The 26,961-nt window shown below is 39.3% G+C and overlaps 1 protein-coding gene across 1 annotated transcript in view; it reads right to left on the minus strand.

Annotated features, from left to right (window-relative positions):
• The window catches only part of LOC125120082 (guanine nucleotide-binding protein G(q) subunit alpha), a 300,978-nt gene that overhangs the window by 179,149 nt on the left and 94,868 nt on the right, over window positions 1–26,961 (minus strand). The window contains exon 2 of the mRNA XM_047767808.1: window positions 12,808–12,992. Coding sequence (XP_047623764.1) covers window positions 12,808–12,992 — 185 coding nt within the window. The remainder of the gene's footprint in view (window positions 1–12,807; window positions 12,993–26,961) is intronic.

Raw genomic sequence — 26,961 nt, forward strand, 5'->3', positions numbered from 1 at the left:
GAGGAAGGCGTAGCTTAGGAAGCCTATAACTTGCTGAGTATCCTTCAGCTGAAATCCTATGGCTGTATAAGTTCTAAAACCTTTACTCAAAGGTCAGCATGCTGCTGATTTCATACTGCCTCAGGTATGAGTCAGTAATTTCAAAGATGAGTCTACTTCAGGCAACTTTAACATCACCTGAGATTTTGTTAGGAAAGGAGAATCTTGGGCCTTGCCCAGATACAGTGAAATACAATCTACATTTGAACAAGGTCTCACATGGTTTGCACACACATTAAAGTTTGGAATGCACTACTCTAAAATATAAAATCACTGTTCCCAGCCTCATACTCACTTAGGGTGACCCAAAGCTGTCATCGGACTATATGGCACCTTTTACACAAATCGGAAGGTGTCTCATTCCCAGACTACATTTAGCTAAATTATAGTTTCACGGTACAAAGACAACTTTTCTTTCAGGTCACCCTTCTCCCCCATCATGGGCACAACAGTCACCTAGACCAAGAGCAAACTATACAGTCTTGGCCATTTTATGCCCACATCAAATTATCTGCCAAATATCACACTGACATTGCACTTGGCCCTGCTAAAGCCAAACTTCCTAAAACTCTGAGGAGCATTGCTTTCAGTTTCCTACGACAATATGGAACACAGGATCAGGATCTTACTCCTTTGCCATGGGCAAGGCCTGAGAGTGACAAGAAAAACAATGAACTGCACAGCAAACTCCGACCAAGGAATCACAGACTTCAAGGACTTCTCACCCCTCCCAGACATGCCTAGGTCAACCACAGCCAGGAAAGCCTACTTTTTAGTTGAAAACTGTTATACTTTTGACCATAGAGCATGTGCGTACGTTGAAAGAAGCAGATAAATGATCTATAATCTTACACACCTCAGCAGTGACATCAAGTTTCTTGACAGATGCTGGTAATGCCAGTCCCTTCTAAGTCATTTCTCATTTTAAACTAATGATACAAGATATAAGAAAACTGCACAATCACCTTACCAAGTAGTGGTGGCAACAACTTAAAGGCATCTTCTTAGCAAATTCACTTTAAGAAACATAAAATTAGGAAAACAAATGTGTTCAAATGTGATAGGTTTACAACAAATCAGTCAAAACTAGAGATCACAGCTTGAAGTGGAGCATTTTTTGTATCCTTCAAAAGGAAAGTGTCATAGTATAATGTGACACAAAATGTGACAATGTATTTTTAAAAGTACATTGCCTTGAGGATATTCATATTTGGACACATGCATATATATTCATGAAGATCATAGTATATTAACAGTATGGTATTTAAAAGCACAATAATCTAGCAAGTGTAAGTGATGTAGGGTAAGCAATATAGTGGAGAATTGAGTACAAGAAACAAGATTTTAGGCTCCCATATATATGACCAATCAATCCCAAGCAAACCCCACCCTAACTGTCCACCACAGTAAAAAGTTTAAGTCCAGAACTAAAATGAGTTCTTCAGTGGTGTCAGAATGAGGAGGGAAAATGCTAGCATTTCTCATACTCTCACTAGATCCCTTTAGACTCCACTAGGCATTCACTCTCCCTGCTTCCAACAAATAGATTCTGCCTTTGTAATTGAAAAATAGATGTATGGCTTTAAAATTAAAGGGGAAAATCATGCATTACTTGGTTTAAAAGACAGGGAAAGTATTTATGTGAAGCTTTGCCAGGAATTAACGAAGAACAGCCAAATGACCAGATTTACAACTTCCTACTAAAATGTGTTAAACTATGCCACATGTATTTTACATGGGGGCTGTCAGTCCCTGGACATCCAAGGTCGGAGCAGCTGAAAAGGATTTAGAGGGAGCTGGCTAATGCAGAGTTCACATGTGTTTGGACACATCAAGTAAAGTTCCTTAGAGCACTTGCTGTTTCTTTTTACAAACCAGCCAAATTGGTTTATGTTGACTTTCACATAGGAAGACTTTAGTAAATATTTGTTGAGCTACAACATGAAAGAGTATCATCTCTACTTAACAAGAAACATTTTTCAACTTTTTCAGAGATGATGATTGTCCCTACATATTGTGAAGTAGGCATTATAACCACCACTACCTTACGGATAAGGGAACTGGAATTCAGAGAGATGAACTGCTCAGTATTATACAGCAATTTTGTTTCAGAGCTACATCCCAAGCCAAACTGTGTCTGACTCCAACAACAGTGTCCTTACACAGCATACCACACTGGACCTAAAAGCCCGTCATAGAGTACACAAATGTTCATTCACTCATTCATTCAAAAACACAGTAAAACCATGTACCACGTTATGTGCTAGGTTTAAATAATTAAAGCCTGGATTCTGCCCCTAAGTGTGATTTTCCTCCTTTCTCACTCAATTTTAAACAGTGTGGATTAGTTGAAAACAGAAAAAGGAGATGAGATGGGCACTGATAAGCTTTATATAAGTAAAGTACCTAAGTACAATAAGGACAGAAACTGATCTTTCATCAGTTTTATCTCATATACTCAGTGTCCAAAGGTCATTTCTAACACACTAGACAACAATCATACATGAGTGTGTATATATGTCTGCGTGTAGAAAACGTGACTGCAATTCTACCAGCCTGTGCACCAAAATGAGCTGCTTTCCAACATCTTCATTAAGACATAATGAACACAGGGGATTAAGAGATACAAACTATTATGGATAAGATAAGCTACAGGGATATACTGTACAACACAGCGAATATAGCCACTATTTTATCATAAGTGGACTATAACTTTTAAAAAAAGATATAAATGAATAAAAATGTTACGTAATGGGGTTAAAATACTACAGTTAATGAAAGTACAAAACAAGCTTGCATTTCCTTCTTACCTAATTATAGCTCTTACACTGATCTGCCCTATACATGGTCTATTTCCACTATAGCTGGAGACAACAAAACAAAAGAAAATCCAGGTGAGCCTGTCCAATCTTTCTACAATGCTATGGAGAGTGAAGATATGAACTAAGAAGCTAAAGCAGCCAAATGAATGTGGGTGGTGCACAGCAATTTTTGTCCATAAAAAGGAAAGTGGAAGAGAACACAGTTTAGCTCCCACTCTGGTTAAAGGAAATGATAAAGCAAGAAAGACTATTAATCCAGGTAAATAATGACAAAGCCACACAGTAGCTCCATAACCCTTGTAAATAAGGTAATTAATAATAAAAATGCCATGTTATTTAATCTAGGAAGAACAGAAGACATTGTATCGAGCTATGCAGTCAACAAAGGCTAAATAAGAAAACTGGTTCCATGAAAGGGAAGATGTTTGCCTTACAGAGAACAATTATAATATCTGGGTTCACCCTGGGAAATCTACCCATTAGCTTAAAGTAATACTCTTCCTTAAAGGTACTTTCAATTACAAGCAAATCAATTTGGCTCTTGTACAATCTTGAAGAAGGAAACCAAAGCTGGATGACTTTATACTGTCTAATATTAAAATTCATTTCAAAGCTCAGTCACTGATTGATAGAGTATAGCACTGACACAAATATACACAAAATAGACTAATGAACAGAATAGAAGGTTCAGAAACAAATCCACACACATATATACTTACTTGATTTGCAACAAAGATGATAAATATTGCATTGCTCTGGGTAAAGGATAGTCTTTTCAATAAATGAGTTAATTATATATCCAAGTCTTGAAAGTAATAAAACCTGACCCCGCCCCCCCATCTCATACGATATAATCCATTTCAAATATAATTCATTTTAAATCCAAGTATAAAATGCAAAACAGGAGTTCCCATTGTGGCTCAGCAATAACGAACTTGACTAGCATCCATGAGGATAAGGGTTCAATCCCTGGCCTCAATCAGTGGGTTAAGGATTTGATGTTGCTGTGAGCTGGGGTCACAGACATGGCTCGGATCCCATGTTGCGGTGGCTATAGCGTAAGCTGACAGCTGCAGTTCCAATTCAACCTGGGAACTTTCATATGCTTCGCATGCATCCCTAAAAACAAAGCAAAAGATAAAATAAAATGCAGAACAAAGAATTTAGGAAAAAACCTTGCAGATTTTCTATACAATCTAAAGGAGACTAAGATTACTTTAAAAGGATACAAAAGCACAAACCAGAAGGGTTAAAAAAAAAAAAGACAAACTGGACTATGCTACAATTAAGAACTTCTTTTCACTTAAGGTATTATGAAGAAAATAAAGAGGAAGTCTCATAGTAGAGATGATATTTGTAATACACTTAACAAATTCATATTCTTAATATATGAAGAGCTATAAAACAATAAGAAATCAGATACACAACAGAGAAAAAAAGAGGTAAAAAGTATTTTTTAAAAGATAACCAAGTGGCCAATAAATATATCAAAAGGTGTTTGACATGCCTGCTTATCAAAGAAATGCAACAATGTTACACCAAGATATAGCCACCAGAATAGCTAAAATAAAGAGATTAATAATACCAAGTGTTGTCAAGGATATGGGGCAACCAGAACTTTCATAGACAGCTAATGGAAGAAAGTAAATTGGTACAGTCATTCTGGAAAACTCTTTTGTAGTATCTATGTACTGAAACTGACCAGATATATACTTTGAGTCAACAACCCCAAATTCTGGGTATGTACCCGAAAGAAATACATGCTTATGTTCACCAAAAGATGGGTACAAGAAAGTTGACATTGGCATTATTTGTAAGAGCCAGAAACATTCAAATGTCTACTAATAGGACATATAAACAAATTATAGCATATTCATAAAATGGATTATTATACAACTGTGCTGTCCAATACAGTAGCCACTAGTCATGTGCAAGTCTAAATGTAAATTTTAGAGACTAAGTGAAGTAAAAATTAATTTCCTCAGCCAGTGGTCACATTTCATGGACTCAACAGTCACACTTGCCTAGTGACTACCATACTACACAGCACAGACATAAACCACTTTCATAAAATGAGGCAGTGCTATTAAACAGCAATGAGAATAAATGAAGTAACAATATAGGTGTGTTCCACAAATGTAAGGCTCAGTGAAATAAACTAGAAACAAAGGAATATATACTGTATACTTCCAGTTATACAAAGTTCAAAAACTAATAAAACCAATCTATGTTTTTAGAAGGTAGGATGGTAGTCACCCTTTGTGGGCTGAGAACATTCTGAAGGAAGCAATAAAGAAGTTTCTGAATTTCTGGTCATGTTAATCTAGATCAACAGATCACATACAAATATGTTCACAATGAAAAAACACGTGGATAATAAGAATGATGTATGCACATCTCTGTATATAAAAATCACCCAAAAAAGAAGAAAACAGCCTCAGTCAGCTGCTAAAGTCTTTCTTTGTTTCAGAGTCCTCCTCTGATGAACATGAACTCAAGATAACTCAGCCTGAATAATTGATAGGGCATGCTTTGGGATTATGGATTAAGTTTAGCCAAGAAAAAGGGATTACAAAAATCTCATATTCATCTTTTATTTTTACATGGCTGCCATGGGTATAAAATGAATAAAGAACTGCAGTAGAACAAGGATAGAGTGAGGAGAAAATATGGCTAGGATATATTTGCAAGATATTAAAATAGAAAAGAAGGTATATGAAGGGATTTTGAAATCTGATACAGGTAGGTGCTAGAGAATCCGTGGTGATCAACTCTCAAGAAGAGCCTAGACAGAAGGGGAAATTGGTAAGCCAGCCTCAGAAAAAGAGGTGGCCGAAAGATCAAGTTGGTCATACAAAGATTCTAGATTCCTTTAGGCTACTTATCAGAAAGAAAACTCTGAAAGATTTGTAGAAGCAGGCTAGAAAGTTTCCCTATGAAAAAGTACAGGCTGTCTTTGGTGGCCAGTAGCCAACAATCCAATTAATATAACTATCACTACCAATATCCACAAAACCTGCATCCAATTCTGAACTGTGAACAACACTGTTTAAAAAAAAAAAAAAAAAAGACTTACATAGATATAAATATTGTAATCACTTATGAGATTTAGATGCAAAGGAAGAAAAATTTCCACTGGGCTAAAGACCACTGTCAAGACAAATCTGTTTTTAATTGTCCTTTTTTTTTTTCTTTTTAAAATTCTCATCAGTGCTCTGCAATGGACAATGTTCAAAAACGGAGTAATTTTAAATTATAATAAAATAACTTTAACAACAGCTTCATCTCTTTGTTAGTGTTTTGGAATCGGAATCAGCATGAGGAAAAACAGTGTTGGAAAGCATGCTGTGAGAGGTTGTCTAGTCCATCCCTGGTCTTATTTCAGCAAAACTGCCTTAAAGAATGTTAAAGACACATGTTAAAAATACATTCTATTTTTGAACACATCCAGATAAGGAGAATTCTCTACCTCCCTTGGTATCCCATTTCAATGACTGTCACTCTGAGGAAAGTTTTTCCTTAGATAGCTCCTAAATCTATCTGGTTATACTGTTTAAGTTATTTTCTGTTTGTTTATCCTTAATAAAGATGGAAGACAAGTGGTATTTGTTCTCTTTAAGACAATTCATCTTATAAAAACCTCTGCATTTTTTTTTCCTATCATTTGCAAGACATTTTCACATACATTATCTATTTAGCCCTTGAAACAATCCTATTGTTTATGTCCCATTCTACAGAGGAGGAAATTCAAGCTTACAGAGTAAAGGGATTTAGGCATAGGGTGGAAATGTGATAATCTCAAGGTTTCTCAGCTATTTGGTGCTTGGGCTCATACTCAGCTACTTACCTCATTTCTAACTGTTGCTGTATCACTAACCCCCTCAACTTTCTCCCACCTCCCACCCTGAGCAAGCCCAGAATTAGAAAATTATTTTAGGATAGGCTCAGCAAATGCTGAACAAAACTGGAGTGCTTGTATCTAGAGCAAATCCATGTGTCACCTTATTTTCCCAATCGATGGTATGATTTTGCAGTGGATAATTGTGATTTGCACCAGCGTCATTCCTCTTCTACTAACTATACCCAGATTTCCTTCAGGGACTGTCAATCAAATTGCCCAGCCTTGGCCAAAGAGCCAGGACAGAGGCCAGGCTAGGTGAATCAGGCAAGTTTTCCCAGGAATCTGAATCCCGAGTGGGGTGACACAAGATTGAAAATGGTGAGGATTCATCCTACTGGCAGATGAATTTCACAGACCTGTCCTGGTTTCCACATTACTCCTTAGGCTTCTCCTCAATTCTCTGAGTGGCCTCACATTCCCATAAATTCTTCTACTTAAGTTAGCCAGTGTTGGCTTCTGATGCTTGCAAGCAGAGAAGCTTGACTGAAACAACTCTTCAGAGGGATAGATACCAACATATACTAACTATGGCGTGCTTTATTAAATGCTTATCATACAGGTGACAAATACTAAAATGATATCAGTCTCTCAGAAAATTCCCTCATGTTGAATTTCCTGTTCAACTGATTAAAGGCACGAATAAGTTGGCAAGTCCTCCAGAATCCTGGCTACACTCTATTTTGAAAAATGACTTCTCAGGAAGTACAGAAAATTCAGAAAGCTGGAAATGTGGTCAACAAGGTACCTCCTCTGTTACACGTCCTTTCTTAGGTTCTGGGAAACAAGAGGTAGTACTAAAGCTACATCTCCTCTTAGTCTGTCCACCCACAGGAGAAAGGGAAACACAGTATCGGGCCTGGAAACTCCTGGCTAGTTGGTCAAAAGCAGCTCTGGTCTAGGTACTAAAAGAGCCCTGGTCATCAGGACTTTCGAGTCTAATGGTGAAAACTAGAACAGAAGGTGACAATGTCTATTCAACATTCACATGTGGCCGAGTTCTACTCCCTAACTGTCTGGAGTTCACTGCATGAAGAAGATTCTTTTCTCTTCCTGGGATTAGCAAAGGGAGCAAAGGGAGTCAAGACTTTGAAACTGCCCTAAGAATACCCTGAAATGTACAGAAATATAAGACAACAGCAAAGGGACACCAGGACCTCCGATCTGGAATAAGCAATTCAATGAACAAAAGCTCCTACAACACTCCTGGCATGCTGTGGAGGAGATAACAAACTGTAAAACAAGAAGCTTGCTCACTGTAAGGTAATCTGCAATCAACTGAGAAAATAAAGCTTAGGCATATCAAACAACAACAGGCAAAGCAGGAAGAATCCCAACTGCCGGGTATAGATCTTAAGTCCATAAAAACTATGAGTTCAAAACTTTGTGATCTACTTCCCTAAGGTGTAACTCAAGACAGTCCTTATCCATATTAACACAGAAATTTTACTGAGCTGACTTCAATGCCAAAGCAGAGAATAATCAGAAGCATATGCTTGTTTATGAGAAGAGAGCATAAAATAATAGTGAGGAAAAATTCCCCCTTTGGAAAGTAAGAAATGACAGAGTAATCTGCCTCATCACTGAATGCCTTGCACCTAGTGAAGCCTTAAACGGATCTTTTGATTTGACTAAGTGACAAATATTTAATCCCTTTTAATGTTAGCTATCAACAGTTGTGTTTAGGGAAAAGGTGAAGTAATATTTAGAAATAAATAAACCTGAGCACACAGAATTCAGAAGAAGTCCCCAAATGTGTTCTCTTACTTGGGGTGAGTCCACGCAGCTCACCCATAAGATCACTTGTTTGGCAAAGAAAGTCCAAGTTAACAGGATAGTGGGTACAGGCCCAAGGAAGAATCCATCTGTTTTGTGGCAAAAGTTTGCAATTTATTATAAGCTCCCCTGGAAATAAACATTCACCGAACCCTGAGTAAGGGCTACAATGCCATGCCACCATCTGGGCCTGGACTACCCCTGATCACTATGCCAGCCCCCTGCTAACCAGCAAGACTCTCAATTCAATGTAGTAACAATTAAACAGGAACAAAAGAAATACCAGTATTTCAGCACGTCTGTCCCCTAGCTAGACCAGTTTCACAGCAAACAAAACTGAACAATTTTTCAGTTAAGAATGGTCCATATTGTTTGTAAGCTATGTTTTTGCTTTATAAAATATACGAACTCAAGAGCAAGAACAAAGTTAGGCTGGACAATACTGGAAAATGTTTGTTTTTATTTATGTTACCACCACAGACTAGGGCCAAGGTGGCAGTAAGTGCAAATAAGCTTTTCAATAAATTCAACGGTTATTTACTTTATATCTTGAGGGTCACAAAATAATACAAATCACAATGTACTGCTTCCAAATAATTGCTAATAAAATGCACACCAAGTCCTTTAAACTATTTTTAAAACATTAAGAGTATACTGTAGCCAGAAACTTGTGCTGAAAATTCTAACCAAAACATAAAGGATTATGGTAGGTATCATAAATATAAGAAAATAAAAGTCAAACTTTTTACTCTGGCCAAGACGTTGGTGGTCTAGTGGTTCCCACAGCTGCCTTCCAAACTTCTCAGCCTAGATTTAAAACCTTTCAGAAGCACATTCTAAACCATTTTGGGGGTGCTTACTCTCCAGTTCTCCTCTGTAAGATTTCTGTTCTAGTTAAACGGGCCAGTTTATACACTGCATACACATTCCTTCTTCTGAACATTTTTTACTCTAGCCACCCCTCTACCAAAGTGCCCCTCCCACAGTTCTGCCCTTGCCCCTTCCTGGCCTGCCTGGCCCTGGTTAACTTTCTCTGCATCCCTGATGTCCAGTGCACTTATTCCCTTATGCATATAGAATGATTTCAACAGCTATCTATTGATTTGAATCATCCTTTCAACAATATGGTGGCAAGTGAGGAGGTTTTCAGTTGTTCAAGCTTACAAATGATTTGCCTACTCAAAGGTATTTTTTAAACACCTGCTCTGAACATGATACAACACCAGGGACAATGAAGAATAGTACTGAGATGGAACTGACACAAGCTTTATTTTCAAAGAGCCTAGGACAGAGTTCTCTTGCGGCACAGGGGGTTAAGGATCCGGCGTTGTCATTGAAGCAGCCTGGGTCACTGCTGCAGTGCAGGTTTGATCCCTGGCCTGGGAACTTCCATATGCTATGCGCATGGCCAGAAAAGAAAGACTCAAAGAGCCTAGAAGCTTATCAGGAAAATAAGATCAATACCCAAATCATCATAACTAATACAAGCCAGGCAGTTATCAATACTCCACCATGGGTTCTGCTAAAGGAGGGTGGGATCACTTAGTACCACGGAAGGAATGAAGACCACCAGGAGGAAGTGCGTGGGACAGGAAGGAGACAGAGGACATTATTTCCTTAATGAGCATCAACAAAGCCAAGGAGGGGGCAGAGCTCGAGGAGTCAATGGAGGATACAAGAGGTAGTGCTTTAAAATTCATACCTGTTGTAGAGAAAATGGGGCAAATGTGAATGAAATTTATATTCTGAATTAAAGGGAATTAAACATACCGAGGAATTCAGAGGTCAGCTCACCCTAATGTCACTATATTAGGCAGTATGTTAAGTCGCCAAGAGATGTGGGAAGATTTCACAGGCTAATTATGATCTTTCAGAAAAACTTGTTTCATTATTGTAACATCTTATGATGTTAATTTTTAAGTGCCTAATACTTAACACAGTAAAGTCTACTTAACTAGAATTGCTACAAAGAGCTCAAATAACACACACTAAGCATTCTTCAATGTGTTGCATTGAATAAGCATAAATTCCACATTGTATTCTACATCCATAGGACTACAATAAATAATCTTCATATGAAAAACCTAAATAACCTCAAGGCAAGATCCTGAAGGATTCTTCTACAGCATAAAGAAAGACAATTTTTTCTTTTTTGGGGGTATAATTGAGAAGATGGTACTATATATACTGTAATGTGTAAACTGGCTAAATATATATAAACAAACTACCCATTATGCAGTAATTCAGCCAGAATTCATCAGATCGTCATATTATCAACCAATTGTACCCTGGGAAAGTTGCACTAGCATTTTTTTAAAAAGTTCCAACAGAGCTGTCTCACAACATCAACAAAACAAGCATGCCACCTATCTCAGAAACTCTGAGATTTCAGGGCTAGGAGTGGGATGGGGGTTGGTGCTGATTAAATTCAGTCCGCTTCCATATCCAGGCAGCCTCACCTGATTCAGGTACCACACTCCCAACTCCCAGGCTTATGAACCTACCCAGGTATTTTCACTCTTGAGAGCAGAGAAGCAAGCAGGGTGATTTGTGGGGGCGGGGTGGGTTGGGGGTTCCTGTTATTTGTGGGGAGACTCTCTTGGTGCTGCCGGAAAACCAAGTGTGAGGGTACCAGTTACATAAGAAACACCTAGTTAATTTCAAGGAAACGCTCCCCCAAAAAGAAATGCCTAATTTTAAAATGATGGGTATATTTAGAAGCTTCTAAATGGTAACAGAAGCAGAAGTAGAGAGAACTGTTTTATTTTACCTATGAATCATGTTTGTGAGTTACATCTCAGTTTATGAGTTACACTGGGCATGCCCACTTCTTACTATTCTCCACTAATCCTGGTATATGGAAATAGCATCAAGAATAGATTATCAATGGTGACGGCAAAAAAATGAAAGTTCTGACTGAAGGCCCTCAAAATACTATGTGTGCAAATGCAGGGTTTTGTCAATAAAAGGTGAGGTTTTCCCAGCTTACTATAAGATCAGCATCTACAAGTTGGAAGGAACAAAGACTGCATCCATCAGTAGACATACTGATCGACAAGAACGGAAGAAAGCAGACCAGGAAGACATTTCCACACATTCCAAATAGATTTCACTTCCTTCATAAACTCCGACATAAATCAAACCTGGAGATGACCTCAGATGCACCAACCTTACTAAGGATCACATAACTGTAATATTTGGAGGGTGAGCAACTACAGCATTTGTTCTCATTTAAATACAAAACCTAGTTTTCTATTATCTAGAAATAATGCTAGATGTTAGGAAAGTTTGCTTATGTTCTAAAAAGCTAAAAATTAAAAAAAAAATTTGTTGGTAACCCTTTCTCAAGTGATTTTACAGATTTCCCACTACTTTAACATAACTGCAGGAAACGTATTTGAAAGGTTACTGAAGTGCCAGAGGGGCCTATTTTGAAATAAAATTAAGCCTATGGTACTACTAAAAGGAAGACACGATATCCAAAATCAAACTGGATACAACAGTTTTAATGGTTAAATGTTTGCTCTTTTTTTCAAGGAAGCACAAAGAATGGGAGGTTGAAGCAAAGCCACCCTTCTCATGTGAATCCTCTCACTTTGGTCAATTTGTCTTAAACTGACAAAAGTGTCCTTTTAAAGTAATGGTTGCCCCTACATTTTTAATGTCACATATCTACTGTCAAATATCTAAACATATCTTTTTCATTGATATCATTAAGAAGACAACTCCAATTTTTTATAGATATGACTTTAAGGACTTGTGGGAAAAAAACAATTTATAAATCATTTGCTCAACGTCCCATTTAGAATGAGATGAAAAATGTCCATTTAAAAAAAACAAACAAAAAAAAGAAGTTCCCATCATGGCGCAGTGGTTAACAAATCCGACTAGGAACCATGAGGTTGCGGGTTCGGTCCCTGCCCTTGCTCAGTGGGTTAACGATCCGGCGTTGCCGTGAGCTGTGGTGTAGGTTGCAGACGCGTCTCGGATCCCGTGTTGCTATGGCTCTGGTGTAGGCCAGTGGCTACAGCTCCGATTCGACCCCTAGCCTGGGAACCTCCATATGCCACAGGAGTGGCCCAAAGAAATAGCAAAAAGACAAAAAAAAAAAAAAAAAAAATCCCACTATGGTCCTGGCCCAGGAACTTCCACATGCCACGTGTGCAGCCAAAAAAAAAAAAAAAACCACCAAAAACCCACTATGACATCATGAGAAGAGACCATTCACACTGGGAAGGCTTTGTAGCTGTTCCTAGGAGGAGCCATGCTTACCTTATTGTGCTCATACTTGTAGGGGATCTTGAGCGTGTCCATGGCTCTGATCATGGCCTGCATGGCCGTGAAGATGTTCTGATACACCAGCTTGGTGAAGCCCCTTTTGTCTTCATCAGAGTAGCCCGACCCGTGGATGATTCTCATCTGCTTGATAAACGTACTCTTGCCGCTCTCTCCTGTCCCTGGAAGAGAAACAGACAGCACTGATCAGACCGTGATATCTTCTCTCAGCCTCCTAGACAACTGAACTAGGAACAGGGCTTGGATGTGACACCCCTAAGGTCCTGCTGAGAGGAGCATCACAGGAGAGCCGTACCACCTTTGATGTATACCCTCAGCAAAACTAGAGGGTTGAGGGTCCATTTCAGAGGCAGGTTAGTTTAAAAAAAAGCTGTCACCTCTTTGGAAGCCACTCAGCATGGGATTTTGATAGTGATTTGTAACCATGTATCTTATAAGAAACACAACAAAAATAGTATCTTTTGAACAGAATTAACACTTGATAAAGCTCTCTTCCCAGAAGAGTATCTGAGACACATCCCAGGAAGCTGGAATGTTTAGCCAGGATTTAGATCTGGAAAAGACAATGCACTTACACATAAGCTGTTCGGAGAGTGCTAAGACAAAAACACCTGAAAATTTCTAGATATTTCGTTTTATTTTACAATGGGGTATATGGAGAGCACAGTATCCAGATAAGAATTGGGATTTTCAGGATAGCCAAGTATCAACTGTATTTATTTCGGGGGTGGGGGGTGGCTGGCTGAGTTATTCCAAGGATTCCCTTAATTTAGAAAAGATACAGTGACCCTCCTTCCTTCTGTCCACTCTTTACTATATTATGATAAAAAAATTGACTGTTGCTGGATTTTTTTTTTCTTCTACGCTCTCATGTTCCCCTTCTGCAAAATCCTTTTTAGTTACCATAAGCCTGAAGATAATCTACAACAAAGCTACAAATGCCTGTGGGGAGAAGGAAAGATGGAAAGATTAGATGATTTCACTGAATGACAACCTCTTTCTTCTAGAGTGAATCTAAAACTATGAATTTAAAAACTTTATTTTGCTAAATCTAAGTGGTTTGATGGGTATGTAATTTCATTTCTGAGTATCTCTTACTCTCTTTCAAATTTCCTTGATATTCAAAGCAATAAATGTCTTTGTCTTGCCCTAACAATGTGGGGGAGGGGGGACTAAAAGTTTTTGAATATTAAATATGGACGAATAGAATAATGATACACAGGATGACTATAGTGTCCTTGCTGCTATTTCCTATCAACAAAGCATTAAAAAAAAAAAAAAAAAAAAGGCGGAAAAGGAGAATTAAAAACTAGGAATACAACATCTGTCCTAATTGTTTGGTTTTTCTGGTGGTTGGATTTCATTACTATCTTTATAAACAATCATGAAAAATTCAAATAAGTATTACAATTTTCATAGAGGCACTCTTAAATGACTACAGATGTCTTGGTAAACACAGAAGCCTCCCCAAGTTACAATGGAAGATGATTTCTAGCCCCCCAGTCCCGCGGTCTCCGATTCCTTTATCCTTTTCATATGACTTTTAATAAAGTGATCTGAAACTTCTTGAAATGTGAAATTACCACTTCCTTTATCATTTTCATATGACTTTTAATAAAGTGGTCCAGAATTCATTGAAGTATAAAGTTAACACTGCCATGTGAATGCTATCAACCCCTTTTAACAGCATTAATCCAAAGAGTTAAAAATGAACATTTCAGAACACTGTAAACCAAATATAGCGGAAAAAATAAAAATCATTAAAATAAACTAAATTTAAAAAATACAAAAAAAAGAATTTCTACGCAGTTTAAATATTGTAGAATCATTAGCACTGCTTTTTATGACAGGTGAACTACATCAATGAGTCAGGTGCATTAAGAGTACTCATATTGTAGAGTCATTACATGTTGATTAAAACAATTATAAAGATAAATAATAATAAAAATGAACATTTTATTATCCCAACTATGAATACTGGGGGAAAAAAAACCCGTAAGTATCTAAAAAGTAGTATCTCTAATAGAAAGAATCTATAAAATTGTTTCTCATTATCGATCAAGAATTTTTTTTTTTTTGTCTTCTTGCTATTTCTTGGGCCACTCCCACAGCATATGGAGGTTCCCAGGCTAGGGGTCGAATCGGAGCTGTAGCCACCGGCCTACACCAGAGCCACAGCAACGCGGGATCCGAGACGCGTCTGCAACCTACATCACAGCTCACGGCAACGCTGGATCCTTAACCCACTGAGCAAGGGCAGGAACCAAACCCGCAACCTCGTGGTTCCTAGTTGGATTCGTTAACCACTGAGCCACTACGGGAACTCCCGATCAACAATTTAAAGAAACCAGTATCATTACTTTCCTGAGCAATACAAAGTATGGAAGGAAAAGGTGCAGACTGCTTCTTTATTATCCATAAACCAGAACCAGTGGCTTGCTCTGAGGCCCCAGTGAGAGACAATCATCAAATGAGAATCTCTGACAGTTTTTCCCACACCAAAACCAAGAAGAAATCTTAATATGCGAGGTTAACAGTATGAAAAGAAAAGACAGAAGATTCAGGCAAAAGGCCTCCTTCTCTTAGTTCTCTTAGAGGCCTCTATATGCTTACCCTCCATAAATAAAATCAAGAAGTCAGGAGAAAAAAATCTAAACTACAATGGCTTGTGTTTCACTTAAATCCTGTTGGGCAAGAGCCGTCAACACTTGGCACCTCTTTGGATCTCCACTAAGCCCCTGCGTACCACACTAATGAAGGGTCCTGGATTACGCGACCCAGAAATGAATGAAATGGGAGAGATTAAGAGGAAAGACCTAAAATCCCAAACATCAAGCCCAAGATAGCTTCCTATTGCCCCAGACACACACATACACGCAGGTATCCTCTCTCTATTTTCCCATCTTGCTTGGCACCTCAGGAGGCTGACTGGTAAGGACTTCACATCAAGCGCTTCCTTGTCCTTGGTCTTCTGCTTGGGGTCAGTCCATAGGAGACACCAGGAGGAGACCAGAGAGCAAGAGAATGAGGGAGGCGCACTCATTCACTTAGCTTGGCCACTGCCAGGGCACTACAGATAGGCTATGTCCCTTCCGAAAGGCCACAGCTCTCACTGGGTGGCCCTCTCTACACAGCTGCCCTCTCTGGGTTCCTGGAACTGCTCCCGCTCCTTGCTGGCCCCTGGTTACTGAGCTCATTAGCCTTCACTGGTTTACTTTCTAAATTCTTAGTCACCTGGCTGTAGTGGGCCATTTGTTTCCTGCTAAAACCCTGACATGTACAAATACCCAAAGGAAAGTAGGTGCAGCTTAATAAATGAAGGACCAAAAAGGGAAGGGAATGGAGGTACCCTCTCTTCTTCTTCTGTCTTTTCTCTATAAATCTTATCTATAAGGTGTTGTCTTGTTTATAAAGGGCTTCTCTTTCTCTAGTCACTCACTTATTTTGATGACACTTCTGGAGGCCAATCATGATGATACAGCCCAAATCAGAATGCAGGGCCCCTGACTCTCCCCACAAAGTACTAATAAACCTAGCACTAGTCCCCCAGAGCATGCACACATGAGTCTCCCTGGCCCCCATGCCTCAGCAGCACAAACGAAGACTAATCTCCAGTCCTGACAGGGGAAACAGTGGTCTCCACCACCTTAATATCCTCTCTCTTGTAAAGGAAACCAGAAGAAATTTGTGCTCAACTCTTTATACTTTGCCACTCTGAAATAGACTGTCACTTAATGCTCTAAAAATTCTATGAGATAGATGTCTTTTTCACCTCATGGAATTAAAAGGCCTTGCAGGGGTGAGGCATCAGAGCTAAGATGACCTGGCCAGTAACTGGCAGCACGAGGGCTTGAGCCCAGCCTTCAGCTGCTCAGTTTGGGTTTGGCACTACTTTCACAGACACGGCTGCCCAAATCCAGGATAATTAACTTCTACTGCCCACGGTAGAAGACAGTCTAAAAATGTCTCAACCTGGATTTGACGACACTCAACTCTCATCCATCTAACCTGGTTTCCAAGTTTTGAATTTCCAATTTTTTTTTTCAATTAATGGGGACCCATTTTGAATCCTGGTGCCATCTTCCAAGACTGGCCATCTCTCTCAGGTGAATTCCACTCATGCATTTAATACTCACACTCCGATGTTACTGTATAAATGCAGCAAATTCAAAGTGAAGGCAAAGCTTCATGTAAGGAGAAAGTCTGTGTAATGCAAATGCTATAGGTACAATGAGAAAAAGCACTCAAAGAATTATTCTCACATAATGGACTAAAATATCAACCAAGCAAAAAAAAAGCTTCTTAGTTCCATGAAAAGAGTTCTATCACAGAGACAAATGAATTATTCTTAACAAATGTGTAGCCCAATTTCATGTTCTTCTATTTTTACAAACTTATACAATATCCTCAGGGTTTTAAATGGACATTTTAACAATCTACTTGGGATTAGAATAAAAAAATATTTGTTACAATTTAAAAAACAGCTATTTAAAATTGTAAAAAATGACGTATTCCCCAAGGCACATGGAAAGCATAATAAGAGACTTCACAATTCCTTATCTCTGAATGAAAGAAACAGACCTCTACTAGTAGGTCGCTTTGTGAATTCAGTGCCGGCTAATCTCTTTTCACAGTACAGAACATAAAAAACTCTTGACCTACCTACAGAAATACAAATCTACTGCTCCCAAAGCCATTGATAAAATAAAATCTAGCGAGAACCCCTTACATTAAATGTGGGGACGGGGAGGAGGCATTCACCTTTGCAAATGTGAATATACCTCCAATCAAAGTTTCAAATAACAAGCGTATCAGCACACACAAGAATGTGAGTCCTGGAAAACTTCTGCTTTTCTCCTTCTTTGGTTTCTATAAATATGGCTGAAATTATTCCCCAGAAAACTTATTTGTACTTTTAATCAAGTACTATGCCTCTCCTTGCCCCACCCCCATCTACATACCCAGAAATGAGACTATTTGAGAATCATGCTATTTAAAAAGGCCACTTCCTCCGGCATGCATAACTGGCACTGAAGGGTACTTTTTCCTTTCCTACCCACTGGATCAGAATAAGGCATGGAGAACAATCCCCAGTTCACGCCCCATGTTCTTCCATCAGAACAAACACCAGATATGAATTTAATATCCAACTGGGGGAGTTCCTGCTGTGGCGCAACAGGATCTCTGGCGTCTTGGGAATGCTGGGACACAGGTTCAATCCCCTCCCAGGATCTGGCGTTGCAGCTACAGCTTGGATCTGATCCTTGGCCCAGGAACTCCATATGCCACAGGAGGCCCAAAAAGAAAAAAAAAAAAATGGGGAATGCACCACTTGGTAAGCAGTTAAAATACAGCATATTCAATGTACACACTCACACACACGCATGCACGCACACACATAATCTGATGCTTTAAGCTTTGCCAAAATCTCTTCAACGCAAGAGGATTTCCAGAGTTCCCATTGTGGCTCACTGGGTTAGGAACCCAACTAGAATCTTTGAGGATGCAGGTTTGACCCCTGGCCTCGCTCAGTGGGTTAAAGATCCAGTGTTGCTATGGCTGTGGTGTAGGCCAGCAGCTGCAGCTCTAATTCCATCCCTAGCCTGGGAATTTCCACATGCCGCTGCAGGTTCAGCCCTAAAAAGCCAAAAAAAAAAAAAAAAGAAGAAGAAGAAGAAGAAGAAGACTTCCACATACAAATTCTGCACAAATCCTTGTTTAGTCTATGTATCTTACTCATACTAAGCATCCTAATCTTTATGCTGATTACTTGGCCCATTTGCAAGAGGCAATCTGTAATTAATTCTGTCCAATAAACTTCTAAAAATAGAGCAGTTTTCCTTATCCTACACCCTACCTGACAGTTTCAAATTCAATAATAAATTACTTTCTTAATACATGACTTTTTAAATGTCATTTCTTCTTCTTCTTCTTCTTTTTTTTTTTTTTTTTTTTTTTTTTGCTTCTTAAGGCCACACCCAGGGCATTATGGAACTTCCAAGGCTAGGGTCTAAATGGAGCTGTAGCTGTTGGCCTACCCCACAGCCACAGCAACACTGGATGCAAGCGGCATCTGCAACCTACACCACAGCTCACAGCAACACTAGATCCTTAACCCACTAAGCAAGGCCAGGGAAGGAACCTGCATCCTCATGGATCCTAGTAGGGTTCATTACCACTGAGCCATGACGGGAACTCCCTAAATGTCATCTATTCTTAAAAGCAACCATGGACTCAATGATTCCACTTTCACACTTCATGTTGGTTCCTGGGCTACACTTTCATCAAAAGGGCTGTGAAACACAATCCACATATACACAAGAACTGCTCAGCCCCCTAAAAATGCCAGTTACGATGGTCACTGTCTGAAGATTGTGGTGTGGTGTGCCCCATTTCCATACAAGGCCCCTGGAAAACGATCACTGAACACTGCACTATCAGGAACTTCAAGGGTCCTCATGCCTCATTCCCTGTATCCTAAAAGAAAGCCAGAAGACTAGAGTTCCCAGGTGGCCTAGGGGCTAAGGATTCAGTGTTGTTGCTGCTATGGCTCAAGTTCAATCCCTGGGCCAGGAACTTCCGCATGGCCATTAAAAATAAATAAATAAAAAGGAGTTCCTGCTGTGGCTCAGCAGAGGCAAATCTGCCTAGTATTCCTGAGGACAAAGGTTTGATCCCTGGCCTTGATCAGTGGGTTAAAGACCCAGCACTGCCGTGAGCTGTGGTATAATTCATAGATGTGGCTTGGATCTGGTGTTGCTGTGGCTGTGGTGTAGGCCAGCAGCCACAACTCCAACTGGACCCCTAGCCTGGGAACCTCCATATGCCGCAGGTGCAGCCCTAAAAAAAGGACACACGCACAGAAAACGCAACAAGCAAACAAAGAATAGAAAAGAAAAAGAAAGAAAAAAAAGTCAGAAAACAGACCTCCTCAGGACCTCTTATAGGCTCAGGGAGACCCACACCACTGTCACAGTTTTTAGGCTTCCAGGAAAAAGAAGAAATGCCAAAACAGTTTTAAAAACTGTAGTATTTAAAGTTGTACAATGAACATATTCCTTTTATCCTTCCAGTGCCTTTCATGACTGTATTTGGAGATACTGTCAAGCCATCAAAAGTCTGCATCTGAAGCCTTTAATTAAAGTGAAAGCTCAGGCCAAATGCCCCTGCCCTGCCCTCTTGATTGGCCAGCACCCAGAAAAAGAGCAGCAAAGAACAAACCCAAGGCTCATGAAGTTCAACTGTGATTCAACTACCTGTTCTTAAGGTCCACTGGTTTAGGCCAAGTCTGAAATATGGAATCTCAGCACTAGCAGAGCTGAACTTGGGCTACTTCCACAGTAGATAAAGCAGAACTAGAAATTTCAGGAAGGAATTTTCTACCCACAAGCACATCATCAACCCACACCTGCAAAGACTTAATAGCACTGAGATAAAAGTGATTTAATAACACTGAGTCAAATGCAATCCACATGTTGTCCATATTCTGGGTTATATACTTGAAAATATACGGATTCTGCCTCCAGCCCATTTTCCTCCACTTAAACTGGAAGCCTGCTTATAAAGCTGAGCAGCTCTAAGACCAAAATCAACATTACTTCCTCTCCTCAAAGACTGTCCTTTGAGGGCAAATGTTGGGAATACTTAACCCTCTATTCCCAGCAAGGTCGAAGAAGGAATAGGATAATGTTTAAAATGTAGCATGGAAATTAACTGAATTTACTATCACCAACTGTGGGTGGAAACTGAATACACGGGTATGTTAGCAGTAACCAGGACTATTAATAGTAATTCATCCAATTACGTTGTTTTTAAAGGAAAGACAGGCAAAATTCATGGAAAATGCAATTTACTGAAAATGTTTGGGAGACAAAGAGATTGTCTCGTCCTGGGCTTCTCTAAGAAGTAAAATCTGGGAAAGGTGCTTCCAAGGATTACTCAGTGATACAAGAGTATTTTCTTAGAATGTCCACTTTACCATAGACTATTCATAGTAAACATCCATATTAAAAACTAGCATCAGCTGACTACATAATCTTCTGAATGTACCAAAACCTAAATGTACACCTTAAAATGGTGTATTTCATGGTATATGAATTATGTTTCAATTAAAAAAAATTTTAAACATTAGTTTGAAGAAGACAGGAATTTTACATGAAACTGTACATGAATTTTCATGCTAAAACTTTTTCAGGGTTACTTTGAGCCAACCTGCTCAAACTTCCCCCCAACTTCCAATCCTTTCCTCTGCTCTCTTCGGCTTCTGGGTGTGTTTCAGAGAAAAAGTTGAAGAAGCCCTAATTCACTTATTCTACAAAGGAGGGAAGGAAAGTGGCTTGTTCAAGGGATCTGCTGGTTGGCAACTAATTAGGAAGATGGACTACAATCTACCAAGGTCTCCTGTCTGTCAAGAGCTCTTGATCTCATGTCCTCATGAACTTTCTTTTTATAAAACACTTTTCCAATTTAAAAAGTTCTAAATATTTATTATAGAAAAATCAGAGGGGTTTTCACATTGCTAAAAATTTGAACATTTTGATACATTCCTTACCAGACTCCTTTCATAGGCAAATGTGCCTTTTCTGTTCTTGTTCTAAACTAAAAATAGAAAAATACTGTATATTATTATTTTTCACTTAACATATGTGATAATTATTCCAAGATACTAATTATTCTTCAGAAATAGTTAATGATTGCCTGAAAGGCTTTCATAAGAATGTTTGATAATTTAACAATTGCCCTGTTGTAACATATTTTGAGTATTTCTAATTTTTCACTTTTACAAATAATCTGTGATAAATAACCCTGAAGAAAAACATCACAGAAATGCAGCTAGCTGAAAGAGTTGTAAAGGCTCTGACCATCCTACCTGTGTACAAGGTGACATATCCATCAGACCCTTCTTTACCCCACTTTTTTTTTTTTTTGTCTTTTTAGGCCACACTGAGGTATGTGCAAGTTCCCAAGATAGGGATCAAATCGGAGCTGTAGCCGCTGGCCTACACCATAGCCAGAGCAACATGGGATCTGAGCCGTGTCTGTGACCTACACCACAGTTCACAGCAACGCCAGATCTTTAACCCACTGAGAGAGGCCAGGGATCAAACCCTCATCCTCATGGAAACTAATCAGATTCATTTCTGCTGAGCCACAACAGAAACCCCTCACCCCACTTTTTTTTTAAGCAATGCTACTGAGATACATATTTGTGCTTTTTGGCCCAGAGCTCTTAAAACTCAGAATTTCCTAAGTAAGGAGAGTATCACAGATGTCCTTTGTTATATTAATGAGGTGACTTTGGGATAGTGCCCATCGAGGGGGGCTGTCAGGGGAAACACCCAGGGACAAGAAGTGGAACTTCAGAAAAGTCCCATCCCCTGACCTCTGGGGAAAGGAGGGGAGCTGGAGAATGAGTTTAATAACCAATGGTCAATGGTTTAATCACTCATACCTAAACGACAAAGCCTCCATAAAAACCCCAAAGGACTGGATTGGGACAGCTTCCTGGTTAGTAAACATGTGGAGATTTGGGGAGGGTGGCACCCTCTAGAGAGGACATGGAAGTGTCACACCCCTTCTCACTTACCTTGCCCTATGCATTCTTCTATCTGGCCGTTCCCAAGTTATACCCTTCTATAATGAACCTATAATCTAGTAAGTAAAATGTCTTTCCGAGTTGCTCAAGAAAATTAATCCAAGCCAAGAAGGGGGTCATAGAAACCTCTCATTAATAGCCTTTTAGTCAGAAGCACAGGTAACAACGTGGACTTGTGATTGGCATCTCAAGTGAAGAGCAGTTTCGTAGGACTGAACCCTTAACCTGTGGGATCTGACTCTATCTCCAGGTAGACAGATCCAAATCTCTCCCATTTTAGAAATCCATTTCTACCCACATGATACATTCTGCACATACTGTCTATCCTGGCTCCTCTTCACAGCTCTGCAACCTTGGGGAAATTACTTGGCCTCTCAAAGCCTGTTTCCTCCTCTGTTAAGACCACCATCTACTTCTCAGCTCTGCTGTGAGTTTTCAGTAAGTTAATCCAAGTAAAGCAGTATCTGATACATAGTAAGTATTCAAAAAATACCGGCTATAATTTACCGTGCAAAATCAAGTGGAAGAATGAGAGAACTGTCTGACACAGGGCTAGGGAAAGGCAAAAACTTACTAATAAATACTTTAATGCAGCATTTTTTTAATGATTTTTATTTTTTCCATTATAGCTGGTTTACAGTGTTCTGTCAATTTTCTACTGTACAGCAAGGGGACCCAGTCACACATACATATACACATTCTTTTTCTCACATTATCATGCTCCAATATAAGTGACTAGATATAGTTCCCAGAACAATACAGCAGGATCTCATTGCTTATCCTTTACAAAGGCAATAGTTTGCATCTATTAACCCCAAATTTCCAGGCAATTCCACTCCCTCCCCCTCCCCTTTGGCAACCACAAGTCTATTCTCAAAGTCCATGATTTTCTTTTCTGTGGAAGGGTTCATTTGTGCCGTATATTAGATTCCAGATATAAGTAATATATCATATGGTATTTGTCTCTCTCTTCCTGACTTAATTCGCTTAGTATGAGAGTCTCTAGTTCCATCCATGTTGATGAAAATGGCATTATTTTGTTCTTTTTCTGACTGCATATATATACACCACAACTTCTTAATCCAGTCATCTGCTGATGGACATTTAGGTTGTTTCCATGTCTTGGCTATTGTGAATACTGCTGCAACAAACATATGGGTGCATGTGCTTTTTTTTTTTTTTTGTCTTTTTGTCTTTTTGCCTTTTCTAGGGCTGCTCCCGCCTGTGGAGATTCCCAGGCTAGGGGTTCAATCAGAGCTGCAGCCGCCGGCCTACACCAGAACCACAGAAACACGGGATCCGAGCCACGTCTGCAACCTACACCACAGCTCACAGCAATGCCAGATCCTTAACCCACTGAGCAAGGGCAGGAATCAAACCCGCAACCTCATGGTTCCTAGTCGGACTCATTAACCACTGCACCACCACGGAAACTCCTATGTGTCTTTTTCAATGAGAGTTTTGCCCATATATATGCCCAAAAGTGAGACTGCTGGGTCATACATTAGTTCTATATTTAGTTTTCTGAGATATCTCCATACTGTTTTCCATAGTGGTTGTGCCAATTTACATTCCCACCAACAGTTCAGGAGGGTTCCCTTTTCTCCACAACCTCACTACCATCTGTTATTGTTGACTTGTTAATGATGACCATTTTGACTGGTGTGAGGTGATACCTCATAGTAGTTTTGACTTGCATTTCTCTAATAATCAGGGATGTTGAGCATTTTTTCATGGGCTTGTTGGCCATCTGTACATCTTCTTTGGAGAAATGTCTATTCAGGTCTGCTGTCCAATTTTCAATTGGGTGGTTGGCTTTTTTGCTGTTGAGTTGTATAAGTTGTTTGTATATTTTAGAGATAAAGCTCTTGTCCATTGCATCATTTGAAACTATTTTCTCCCATTCTATAAATTGTCTGTTTATGGTTTCCTTTGCTGTGCAAAAGCTTGTCAGTTTGATTACGTCCCATTGGTTTATCATTGCTTTTATTTCTGTTGCCTTGGGAGATTGACCTGAGAAAACATTTGTAAGGTTGACGTCAGACAATGCTTTGCCTATGTTCGCTTCTAGAAGTTTGATGGTGTCTTGTCTTATATTTAAGTCTTTAAGCCATTTTGAGTTTATTTGTGTGCATGGTGTAAGGGGAAGATCCAGTTTCATTGATTTACATGCGGCTGTCCAGCTTTCCCAGCACCACCTGCTGAAAAGACTGTCATTTTCCCATTTTATATTCTTGCCTCCTTTGTCAAAGATTAATTGACTGTAGGTGTCTGGGTTTATTTCTGGGTTCTCTATTCTGTTCCATTGGTATGTAAGTCTGTTTTGGTTCCCATACCACACTGTGTTGATGACTGTGGCTTTCTAATTGCCTGAAGTCTGGGAGAGTTATACCTCCTGTGTGGTTTTTGTTCCTCAGGATTACTTTGGCAGTTCTGGCTCTTTTGTGGTTCCATATAAATTTTTGAGTTGTTTGTTCTAGTTCTTTGAAAAATGTCATGGGTAATTTGATAGGGATTGCACTGAATCTCTAGATTGCTTTTGGTGGTATGGCCATTTTTACAATATTAATTTTTCCAAACCAGAAGCATGGACTATCTTTCCATTTCTTTGAATCCTCTTTCATTTCCTTGATTAATGTTTTATAGTTCTCAACATATAAGTCTTTCACCTCCTTGGTCAGGTTTATCTCCAGGTATTTGATTTCTTGGGGTGCAATTTTAAAAGGTATTGTATTTTTATATTCCTTTTCTAATACTTCATTGTTAGTATACAGAAATGCAACTGATTTCTGAATGTTAATCTTGTATCCTGCTGAATTTGTTGATCAGTTCGAATAGTTTTTGGGTTGAGTCCTTAGGGTTTTCTATATATATATATATATAGTATCACGTCATCTGCATACAGTGACAATTTTACCTCTTCTCTTCCAATTTGGATACCTTTTATTTCTTTTGTTTGTCTGACTGCTGTGGATTAACACAGTATTTTTAAAAATCAAAATTAATGATGAACAAAATATCACAATTTAAAAGAAGGACACTTTATTTATAATAAAGCACAATGCTGTGCTGTGCCATATCAGTTATCTGAGAAGCTGCCTTAAAATCTGCATCCTGGGAGTTCCTGTCGTGGCGCAGTGGTTAACGAATCCAACTAGGAACCATGAGGTTGCGAGTTCGGTCCCTGCCCTTGCTCAGTGGGTTAAGGATCCAGCGTTGCCGTGAGCTGTGGTGTAGGTCGCAGACGCGGCTCGAATCCCGCGTTGCTGTGGCTCTGGTGTAGGCCAGTGGCTACAGCTCCAATTAGACCCCTAGCCTGGGAACTCCCCATACGCAGCGGGAGCAGCCCAAGAAATGTCAAAAAGACCAAAAAAAAAAAAAAAAATCTGCATCCAAGGCAAGAACCTTACTAACCTTACTCTGGTCTTGGCACTGATTCTACTTCTCCACTCCCCAAAATAACTGAGATAATCATCCCTAATATCTCAATAAAGCCATAGTGTTTGGATACTTTTAGCTTCCATTCTTTATTTATAATTTTATTGGGTGTATGCTGCATGCAATTCATTTTTTTAGGCATCAGGATATAAGACATACAATCCTGATTTTCAATGGGAATATGTGAGTGTCACTGGCAGATGACATACAAAAGACAGATGAATTTTAAAAAAAAAAATCCAATGGAGGTAGGTGCTATGCATTAAAGAATTAAAGAAAAGTGAAATACATAGTGACTTAGGAATTGCTTTAATTTGAGTGGCCAGGGACAGCCTTTCTAAGAAGATGCATTTATGCAGATTATCTGACTGTTCAAGATCTAGCCACAAAAAAATAAAAAGAGCGAAAAATGGAAACACATTACAGGAAGTAAACTAGCAGAAACAGAGGTCAAGCTGAGAACAAGTTCACTGGTATGTTGGAAGTACAAGGCAGCTAATGAGGCCAAGGCATAGCAGTTGCTGGGAAAAGAGGTAGGGACTATGGGAGCATTGGCTACCAAGGGAGAGCTATGTTATGCAGGGTGCTCTGTTTCAGGAAACAGGCTTAGGTTTTATTTGAAGTGCACTAGACAGTCTTGGAGAATTTTAACCAGGGAAGTGATATGGTTTGATTAATGCCAAGAATGGATTTTAAGAACAATAGAGTAGGGTATTTCAGTAACACAAGCAAAAGATAATGGTAGTTTGCACCAGGATGGCAACAGACATGGGGAAAGGTGGAACGATTCCAGATCCAGTCTAGAGTTGGATGAAAAGTGGGTGGTGAGGGGAGGAGATAAAACAGGGATGACTCCTAGATTTTTGGCCTGAGTAACTAGATGAATGGATGTCCTAGACTCCTACTTAGAGAAGCCTAAAGAGGAAAAGATTTGGGTAGAGAGAGGCACGTTCAGTTGGAAATGCTTATTCATTCCAACAAGAACCACTTTTTGTACACTTGCAAGGTCTGCCGGATTGATTTGGAGGATACACGTGAAACAGAGGATTCAGTCTGCGTCCTACATTCTCCAGGTCTTCAACAAAAGCAAGGACACA

Source organism: Phacochoerus africanus, chromosome 2 (assembly GCF_016906955.1).
Source record: "Phacochoerus africanus isolate WHEZ1 chromosome 2, ROS_Pafr_v1, whole genome shotgun sequence".
Lineage (NCBI taxonomy): Eukaryota > Metazoa > Chordata > Mammalia > Artiodactyla > Suidae > Phacochoerus > Phacochoerus africanus.